We start from the raw sequence: 11076 nt of genomic DNA, 5'->3' as shown, positions 1-11076 counted from the left end.
AAACAAGGGAACAAAGAAAGAAACAAACAAAAAAGCCTCTCTTCTAGCTTTTGCTCTATGGCCTACGCAAATAACAAGATCTTCAGCTACAGAGGTGGGATGTCATCGTCTACACCTGAGTGGAAAGTCTTCTGGCAACATCAGAAGATCTTGTGTGTAAAAGAATGCGTAAAAAGAGTGTAAAAGAGTGAGTACGGAGCCTGGAGTTGTTCCCATGGCAGTATTCTTCAAGGGCGGAGAAATCCAATATGTCTCAGGCCAAGGAAATTCCTGTTCTAATTTCCCCAATGTTTACTGTGCCTATGCAAAAAAAAACCCCAAACACCAAAAAACCCAACACACACACACACACACACACACACACACACACACACACACACACACACACACACACACACACACACACACACACACACACACCCCACAACCCTTTTTTAAGAAGTTGCTGGTTCGGGGTTTTTTCCCCCATCTTTTCTTATTTTTGCTCTCGTTTTGGCTTTGATTTTTTTTTTTTTGATGTTTCTTCATAGCAGATGATTTTGGTGTTTGATTTACTCTTTTTTTTTTCTTAATCTTTTTGTACTTTTTTTTTTGTTACTCCTTATTGCTTTTTTTGTTTCGTTTTGGTTTGTTTTTTGCCTTGCCTCATTTTATTTTGTTTCTTTTTTTCTTCTTTCCTCTTTCTTCTTCCAAAGGGATACTTACAGCACCTCAAAGATTCATCCTGTATCCCTTCTTATATCTCAAATAGAGCCACATTGCTGGAATCACCTTGATCAGTGTCATATTTGGTGGGAGAAAAATGAATGGTACCAAGACCAGACAGTAGTATGTCCATTTGGTGGAAATAAAAAATGTCAAACTTGAACACAAAACCCAAAGTCAACGACAACAGAAATGATACCCAATCAACATCAAGCTGTTACATGGGGGGGAAACAGCTGCACTAGCATTATGGGGGTTAGAGGAAGGGGAAGAAGGATGTATGCTGTGAACAGGAGGGGAGGGAGGACCACACGGGTGGTGGGAATGTCCCTTATTCATTACTACTATGTGCCTTAAATATTACCGTGAAAGATCTATAATTCACTTTGCCCACAATAAAAAAAAAGTTGAAAATAAAATGAGGTATCAGTATGAAAGTCATTCTTTATTCATCATTTAAACATTTTTTAAATAGCATTGTTTTACATTATTATAGACTTTCCAGGATTTGACTTGTATCTTTCTCTGTTTTTATATCAATAACTTTTTATGGTAAGTAATGAGTGTATACAATTTTAAAACTTTAATATTAATTTATAATTTTTCAAATGACTTAGATATTTTAATTTAATTAAAGTATCCTTTTATGAGGAGTTAGGTAACTATTTTATGAATACAAGTTCACACAAGATGAATTCAACAATTCATAAATGTCTTTTACTTTTATAAATGTATATTTTTTTGTTTTGTTTTTTGTTTCTTTTGGGCCACACCCATTTTGATGCTCAGGGGGTTACTCCTGGCTAAGCACTCAGAAATTGCCCCTGGCTTGGGGGGACCATATGGGACACTGGGGATAGAACCGTGGTCCTGATCCTTGGCTAGTGCTTGCAAGGCAGACACCTTACCTCTAGCGCACCTCTCGCCCGGCCCCAATAAAATATTTTTTAAAACCCTGTACTAGGTCTATTTGAACTTCTTTTCCTGCTTACGACACACACAGTAGTACTTACAATAATACTAACAATTGCCACAGATCCAACCACCATCATCACCACAGTAAAAGTATTAATTCTAAAACCAGAATGATTTTTCTCTGGCACATCGTCAGCTTGAGGAGTAAACAAAGCTACTTGTACAATGTTGGATATTTCAGATGACAGATTGCTATCATCAACACTTTGAATGGCAAAGAATAGGTAGGTTGCATTTTCTTCTGTTACATTTTCTTGTTCAAATACAAATATTTCCTTAGAGTTTGCCACTTTTGGTATCAGATTCTTAGTGCTAACTTCTTCAGCACCATCAAAATTGTCTTTTAGATCCAGGATATTTTCACTTTTTCTTATGATATACTGTTGAGCTAAAAAAATAAATTACATATAATTTAGAAAGCAGAGCATATAATACTAAATTAACTTTATCCATTCTCCTGAAGATACGCACTTAAGCAAAGCTTATTCTCCAAAGACTGATTTTTTTTGATAAAAGATGAATTTGATTTTCAATCTTTACTAGATGCTAATTCTTTATATAAAAAAATTGGGAACAGTTTAAAATGTCTTGTGTTTGAATGATTCAAACATGAGGTCATACAGTAAGTACTTAAGAAGCTACCAATTAAGAACAGTTTTTGTCTCACTCACTCTTGCACTTGTTTTTTTGATGAATATCTTCCACTTAAGCTCACATAATACTTTATCCTTACCTTTTCCAACATCAAAATCATCTCCTGGTGCTGTCCATGTTAAAGTGAAAGTATTCCCATCACGTGTGGCCTCAAGATCTGTAATTTGACTTGGTGGGAAATAGTCACTAGAGGAGGAATCAAAATATTTTGGAATATTTGAAAATACAAATGCACCTCCAGATGCTGTTCTGCTGAAATCTTCCAAGTTTGCTTTTGTATACTGATCAATTTCAGGTCTTGGTGGGTTCACTTGAATTTCTCCTGGAATAAAATGTTTCTAACATTTAATGGCCAAAATATAAGTGTATTTTCAAAACTCAACTGAATTTCTTATTAATAGCACTTTTCTTTATTCTTCAAATATACACAAATAGCTAATTTTATAGTCTGGATACAAAATCCTAAATATCTATCTATTGGTGGGAGAATCTTTAGTATCCTGGATCAGGATATTGTAGAATAAAATGAGATAATGATTTTTAAAATTATTATTGCATTAATTTAATTTAGTCTATGTTTATATTTTGTGTGTATGTTTTCTTATTATTTTATTTGGGAAAGTTGCAGCCTTTGTTTTTTCTTAGAATCACTTGTGCCAGGTTCTTCTTTCCCTCCCTGTTGCAAGTGCTAAGGAATAATACTTGGAATTTTATTCTATTGTCCTCAGAAATCCTCTAAAGCCAAAACATAAGGAACAAGAAAAAATAAAGCTATAACTGAGACTGTATTTATAATCTTTGTCAGACTTTATTTAATAGTTTTTTGTCTCTTGATTTAAAGCGCTCAAATAAATTTTTTATTTCTATATATTTATAACATAAAACTGAAGGATAAATTCTGCCACTGACTTATACTTGGGCACATATTAGCCTATTTCATTAATCTTGAACTGAAAATTAAGGAAGCTTTTGGTAATACATTGTAGTATTCTTTTTTTTTTTTCTGTTCCATGTCATATTTCTTTTTTTTTTTAAAGATTTTTTTCTTTGATTTTTGGGTCACACCTGGCAGCGCTCAGGGGTTACTCCTGGCTCCAGGCTCAGTAATCGCTCCTGGCAGGCTCAGGGGACCATATGGGATGCTGGGATTCGAACCAATGACCTTCTGCATGAAAGGCAAAAGCCTTACCTCCACGCTATCTCTCCAATCCCCCATGTCATATTCTTAAAAGTAATATAATAATGATAATGTTTATTTATTGGTTACAAGATACCGTAAATTGTACCAAAGCTTGGAAGCAAATCCCTGTATGCCCTGAAAACTTCATTCCAGGAATTGAATAAGAAATGCAATTTAACTTATAAAAAGTTTAAAGCCTTTATTAATATCAAGTTACAATTATTTAAACCAGCATAAGTTTTGAATTATTATATTACTCACCATTATACTACCCAGCCTGGTATAAAAGCAGCTGTAGTGGAAAAATGTTTTTAAGCTTCTAATTGCAAGCTGCACCTCTGTCAGCCTGTACTTTTAAATTGTATCGGCCATTTAGTGTATAGTCTGTAAAGTATCTGGAGTAGACCCCATCATCCTTGGTGAGAATCAGCACCTTGATTTTAAAAAGATGGAATAAATTACTTTAATAAAGAAAAGAAAATTTTGCATTTGAAGTTGGAGCACTTGTTTTTACATGTTTTCCCAGGCCTTTGAATGGGTTCTGAATGTGAATATATAATAGTATGTATTTAATAACATTTATTATAAAACATATACCTCTAATAATTTGTATTACATCGCAATATATGTCAGTCTTTGTCGTTCTAAATGCCTTTACTTATGGAATTATAAGATTATCATAGAAAATTTTACCATTTCTTAACCAAATGATTGGTTTGCAAACTTACTTTATTTAAATGCATAGTATTGTCTTTTCAAATTTAAAGAATCCTCACTAAAGAAGTATTTTTTGCACAGCATTTGATTACCTCTTTAGTCATCAACAGTTTATTACTTTGATTAATGCTTGACCACTAAAAAAACTTCACCTGAATCTCTGATTCATTAGCTTCCTAGTCTGACAATGCAAAACACCATCTTCTTTTATTTAGTTTGTTTGATTTTTGGGCCACACCCGGTGATGCTCAGGGGTTACTCCTGGATATGCGCTCAGAAATTTCATCTGACTCTGGGAACCATAAGGTATGCCAGGGATTGAGCCATGTGCAAAGGCAAAACGCCTTATCGCTGTGCTATTGCTCCGGCTCCAACACCATCTTCTTTAGAACCAACATTTGGGATGTCAGAACAGTATATCATTAGTATATTTCTTTGTTGTTTGCTTGTTTGTTTTGGGGACCAGACCTAGCAGTGCTCAAGGATGATGTCTGGCTTTGCACTCAGGAATCACTCCTGTCAGCACTCAAAGGAATTTATGGGGATGCTGGGGGATTTAAACCTGGATGGCTCACATGCAAGGCAAGTGCTTCTCCCTCTGTATTATTGCTCAGGCCCCCATATTATATTTCTTAAAAGTTTGATTCATTTGTTAGGTGGAAAACACATTTCACAAGATGTTGACAATAAAGACAGAGGTTTCTTAGAATGAGGTTTTTAGATATACAAATTAGAGAACTATATATCTGAAATTCAACTCTGAAGGACTTGTAGATCACATTAGTTTTGCAAAATAAATAAAGGGAGTTTTAGGGGCTAAAGCGATGGTGCACCCGGCTGAACCAGGACAGAAAGCGGTTTAATCCCCCAGCGTCCCATATGGTCCCCCAAGCCAGGAGCAATTTCTGAGCACATAGCCCAGGAGTAACCCCTAAGCGTCACTGGGCGTGGCCCCCCCCAAAAAAACCAAAAAGGGAGGGGTGAGTTTAGATCAGCAATCTTTGTGTCATGTTCTGGGTCATATATGGAATGCAAATTTCTCACACTTCTCAAGGAAGGGCCCTATAACTGAAGTCTCAAATAATTTCAGATGATTGACTTGTGTGAAAAAGTTTGAAAAGCCTTCCTCTACCATTATCGATCACTAATACCTCATAGGTAAAGCAATTCCATTTAACTTAATTGTCATTTGTTAAAAGTGCTATGAAACAAAACAAGACATAAGTAAGGTCAGCATCAGCTTGGGCCCCTTGATGCTGCCTGTCAGCTTTTCTTTTGACCTGGTTGGTCCTATTGAGTTCTAGTGGACGACAGTGCAAAAGAAAGGACCATAGATAATTTTGGAAATTAGTTTATCAATGTCAGTTTTTGGCCTCTTATAAGAAAGTAATTTTTGAAAGTAATTCAGTCTTGTAGAAGAAGTATTTAAACACTGTATATTCGTACAAAGCAGGAAACAGGATGACTGTCAACTTAGTTTTTTTTTTTTTTTTTTTTTGGTTTTTGGGCCACACCCGTTTGACGCTCAGGGGTTACTCCTGGCTATGTGCTCAGAAATCGCCCCTGGCTTGGGTGGACCATATGGGACGCCAGGGGATCGAACCGCGGTCCTTCCTTGGCTAGCGCTTGCAAGGCAGACACCTTACCTCCAGCGCCACCTACCCGGCCCCTCAACTTAGTTTTGTTTCCTGCCAGTCAGACCTGGTATCTGATGCATGAGGACACTTGAAGCAGTTCTGTTGTCCTTGGGCCTCAGCTTCCAGGATGATATTTGTAATTTGTTCCAACTGTTGAGAATCACTTTTGCTGTCCCTATCTGCTAAAAACCCAAACTTTACCTCTTAATTTCATACTACTACTTGTGCTTTATTCTTCTGGGTAGTCTTTCATAATGATACTTGAGACACTAAGAAACACTTGTTCAAAATCTTGATGCTGTCTGTCCTCAAGATCCTCAATAAGAAGAAATCTCATTAACTTGTAAGAGTTGTGTAGGTGTGTAGCTGACAAACTATGATAATTATTATGACATAAACAACATTTACTGCATGCTTACCATGAGTCAGCTCTTTGATAATCACATAAATATTTTACCTAGATTAAATTTTCTTTTGGTTTCAATATTCACCTAATACTATTTATCAGTTTTTCTGGTCCATGTCCTACTGTTCCTTAACATGAAAATATATTTTTATTCAAGAACTCATAAATTAGGAGGTGGTGGTATAGGATGCACTCTAGGTTCATTGGTGAAGGGAGATTGACACTGGTGATGGGAAAGCCCTTACTTGCTGTATATCTGAAGTTCAACTATGAAGGACTCTCTAGATCACAACTGTTTCAATACAATAAAATTAAAAATAAAAGGAAACATAAATTACCTGCACCATTATCCAAAAGTTCCAAAATTGTACTTCCAGAATTTGACTCAATGATAGCTATCACGTTGGCTCCAAGAATGGGTGTGAACCCTTGTAGAACTTCTGCATAAACAATTGTTTTGGGATAGCTGTTGCTTTCAATATTCACTTTAGCACTTACTGTGATTGGAGGCACAAAAGGATGTGCTGCTCTAGAATTTACTGTAATAGTTAGTGTTTCCTGGTTTTCTCTTGATTGAAGACTGTAAGTCCAAATGCCAGCCTAAAAATACAATGGAAATATTATAAGTATCCAAGATCAAACTCTTTTATGTATCTCTATTATCTACCTCCAAACTACACCTTACAGAGAATGAACAGGTAGTTGAGCATTTCAAGGGTTTTGCGGATAAAATAAGATGAGAAAAAACAATTTGGACTGGTTTGTTATGGGTTGTTGGATTTTTGACTGTTGTGATATATATTAAAACCTTATGGAATCTTAAGAAGATAAGAATGTTTTGAAAATGTACATTGTATTTGGCCTCAAATCCTAGTTTATAATTATGATAGTGTTTATAAATTAATTCTGGGGCTGGAAAGATAGTACAGAAATTAAGGCATTGGCCTCGCATTTGGCCAACCTTGATGTAGTCCCTAGAACCAGGTGGAGCCCTAACTATAGAGCCTAGAGAAGTCCTGAAAACCATCAAATATAGCTCAAAGCTTCCTACTTCCTCAAATAATGCATATAAAAATAATTCTGTTGTAATTCTCTTTCTATATCTTGTATTCTAAATTTTCTTAGAATATTATCTTTTTTTCATTTATAAAACTGTTACCTGTATCTAATGAGGTAATACATATTAAATTCTTTTTTTTAAAAACCCTTCACCAGTGCAGCATTCTCATCTTTTTGTTACTTGTAACATATTAGTTTTTTCTTCCATTCCTGCCACCACAATTTTCAGGACCATGTGTGTATAGAAAAATACATTTATTTATCTTAGTTTTCTTAATAAGCAATAAGTATTGACACCTATAATTATATTAATACATTATTTTCCAGCTTTTAACAAACTTCTTTTGCAAGAAAGTTTAAAAACAGAATGTGTACCTTTGCAATTCCTGGTATACGGAGGTAGTTCATTTTAGAATCTTTATCTTCGTTGAAAGCTCCCATCTCTGTTCCACTGGGATCCCGGAGAAAAATTAAGGGAGAACGTCGCTTCCATGTGACAACAAAGAATGTGTCCTTTCCCACGCTTCTATCAATGACTACAGTGTCATTTATCCAATCATTTCTGTTGAGAGTTTTCCCCCTACTTTCAAGCTATTTAAATAAAAATTTAAATTAGAGACTAGAGTAGAGATTACTTTCATTCATTTTTAAAGACTTCCCATCAGAAAACTATAAAATTGTTAGAAAATTTTGGCTGCATGGTAACAGTATGCAAAAATAACTGATTGAAAAGTGGGGTCCCATGAACTAAGATTATTGTAACATACTCCTTTTCAATCACAAACTTCTTCTAAGACCTACCCATTATTTACAGGAGTTCATAATTTTCTTTCCACTACTTATAATGGAAATATAATATAAATATAATATAAATGGAAAATGCTTTTTATTAAATGTTCTTATTAAAACAGGGTGTAAAAAGAGTTTAGTTCAGAAAATGAAAGAAGTGAAAAGTCAATGAAAAATATGAAAAAGTAAGAGAAAATTTAGGCATAAATATGTATTTAGATATAGAGATATACATATATAATGATATTTTTAGTCATTTTGCTTCAAACATAAATTTATTCCATTTCACCATTTTATTCATTTAAGAATATATTTCATAATAGTTTAGCATGGGGAAATGTTGGGAAAATGAGGTATTTTTTATACATTAATGGAAATAGTGTTATATTTTTAGACAAATTCCATTTTTTCCCTACTCTTTTTATGCTTGGTTTACACTTGGTGCTCAGTGGTTACTCCTGTCTCTTCACATATAAGACAAGCATCCTACCTTTTATTCTATCTTTTTAGCCCCCAAAGTTCAAATTTGTTTTAAAAACTTAACATGCCATTCTTTCTTTTTTCCTTTTTTTGGGTGTGAGGTCACACCCAGCAGCGCTCGAGGTTCCTCTGGGCTCTGAGCTCAGAAATCGCTCCTGGCAGGCTCATGGGACCATATGGGATGCCGGAATTCGAACCACCATCCTTCTGTATGCAAGGCAAACGCCCTACCTCCATGCTATCTCTCTGGCCCCTGTGCCATTATTTCTTAACGAGGCCCTATGGGAAAGGTGAAATAAACTATACACCTGCTGTTTCATTACTTAATTATGTACTTTTAGAGAACCTATGCACAATAATGTTGGGCTAAAGATTTAACTTCAAGTAAAATTTTATTTTGTCAAAATTAGCTAAAAAATGTAGCTCAAAACATACAACAATCAATTTTTTTTCTTGTTTAAGACTATTACCAAAGTATCAAGGCATGAGAACTCTGACCTGAAGAGATTTTTCAGAGAGAAGTGTATTTTCTGATGTAAGGACTGAGAAAGCTGCAATGAGGCCATTGTTCTCAAGAACATCTGTAGAAAAAATATGCTTTCCTCCTGTAATATAAACACAAGTTATAATGATTTCTAGAAGATATGAAACTATGAATTACATTTTAATGAGTAATAATTTAGCAAGCAAATACACTCTAATTTATTTTAATATGTGTGACTAGACCCAAATCAGTATGGGAAAAGATTAATCTGAAACATTAACTCAAAGAATTCATGACTGGGAAGTGTGAATTACTTTTGTTTTTCTCTTATAGAAGTCATTGCTGACTGAAATATACTCAATAATCATAGACTACAAGAGACTGTGCTGTAATAAAAGCTCCTAGATTTGATCCTGCCATTGTGGGAATTATTTACTTTTACTTAAGGTATAGTTCTGAAAAAAGTAGTCTTCCTGATTTTCTAGTCATTGTAGATCCAAATTAAAAACAAGGAAGGCTAAGGAGAACCTATATAAAGGTATTCTGACAGTTGCTGGGAATGAGAAGAGAAAAGTGGAAGGATGGAGACAAATTTAAAAACTACTTGATAATGGGTGTGGTAGGAGAGGATGCTTTGGAAAAAAATAACAATGACTTTGAAATGAAGGGAGTATGCACAACCAAGTATTAAAAATCAAGTATGTATTTGATATAGAAAAAAAACTTAATGTAGTAATTGACATTAATGAACAATATTTTGTACTGTGTTTGATGAACTGAAAACCTATCTATTGCACTGCATGTCTGTAGCTAATATAACAATTATCAGAAACTTATTTAGATCTATTCATTCATTTCTTCTTAAAATAAAAATTTCCCAGCCCTACCCTGAAGCACATGCCTTCATCTGGTGATTTCTCATAATGTCATTTAATATCATTGTTATTGTCATTATTATTATTATTGTTATTGCCATATTAATATCATTTTTTCTTATGCCCTGATTTGTTTTCTTTCATTACATTTTCTTCCGGCTTAGAAGTTGTTCATGACTCATCTTAGAAGTTGCATCATACCCATCAGATAAGGGGCTAATATCCAAAATATACAAGATACTGACAGAACTTTACAAGATAAAAACATCTAATCCCATCAAAAAATTCGAAGAAGAAATGGACAGACAATTTGACAAAAAATAAATACAAATGGCCAAAAGGCACATGAAAAAATGCTCCACATCACTAATCATCAGGGAGATGCAAATCAAAACAACTATGAGGTACCACCTCACTACAGAGATTGGCGAACATCACAAAGAATGAGAACAAGCAGTGCTGGCAGGGATGTGGAGAGAAAGGAACTCTTATCCACTGCTGGTTGGAATGCCATCTAGTCTAACCTCTACGGAAAGCGATATGGAGATTCCTCCAAAAACTGGTAATTGAGTTCCCATACCATCCAGCTATACCACTTCTAGGGATATACCCTAGGAACAAAAAATACAATACAAATGTCTCTTTCTTACACCTATATTCATTGCAGCACTATTTACCATAGCCAGACTCTGGAAACAACCAAGATGCCCTTCAACAGATGAATGGCTAAAGAAACTGTGGTACATATACACAATGGAATATTATGCAACAATCAGGAGAGATGAAGTAATGAAATTTTCCTATACATGGATATACATGGAATCTATTATGCTGAGTGAAATAAGTCAGAGGGAGAGAGAAAGATGCAGAATAGTCTCCCTCATTTATGGATTTTAAGAAAAATGAAAGACATTCTTGCAACAATTTTTAGAGACAAAAGAGAGGAGGGCTGGAAGTTCCAACTCACTTCATGAAGTTCACCACAAAGAGTGCTGAGTGTAGTTAGAGAAATAACTACATTGAGAACTATTTTAATAATGAGAATGAATGAAGTAGAAAGCCTGTACAGAGTACAGGCAGGGGTGGGGTGGGGAGGAGGGAGATTTGGGACATTG

The 11076-nt window shown here is 34.8% G+C and overlaps 1 protein-coding gene across 1 annotated transcript in view; it reads right to left on the bottom strand.

Annotated features, from left to right (window-relative positions):
- Positions 1 to 1652: 1652 nt before the first annotated feature.
- Positions 1653 to 11076, bottom strand: part of LOC126007034 (calcium-activated chloride channel regulator 4-like) — a 38494-nt gene continuing 29070 nt past the window's right edge. Inside the window, 7 exon segments of the mRNA XM_049772553.1 lie at positions 1653 to 2068; positions 2414 to 2672; positions 3784 to 3809; positions 3812 to 3933; positions 6606 to 6874; positions 7709 to 7924; positions 9101 to 9207. Of these exon segments, the coding sequence (XP_049628510.1) occupies positions 1653 to 2068; positions 2414 to 2672; positions 3784 to 3809; positions 3812 to 3933; positions 6606 to 6874; positions 7709 to 7924; positions 9101 to 9207 (1415 nt within the window).

Source organism: Suncus etruscus, chromosome 4 (assembly GCF_024139225.1).
Source record: "Suncus etruscus isolate mSunEtr1 chromosome 4, mSunEtr1.pri.cur, whole genome shotgun sequence".
In the NCBI taxonomy this organism is placed as follows: domain Eukaryota; kingdom Metazoa; phylum Chordata; class Mammalia; order Eulipotyphla; family Soricidae; genus Suncus; species Suncus etruscus.
Note: the sequence above shows the minus strand (reverse complement) of the source record. Positions and strands in the feature narration are given on the sequence as shown.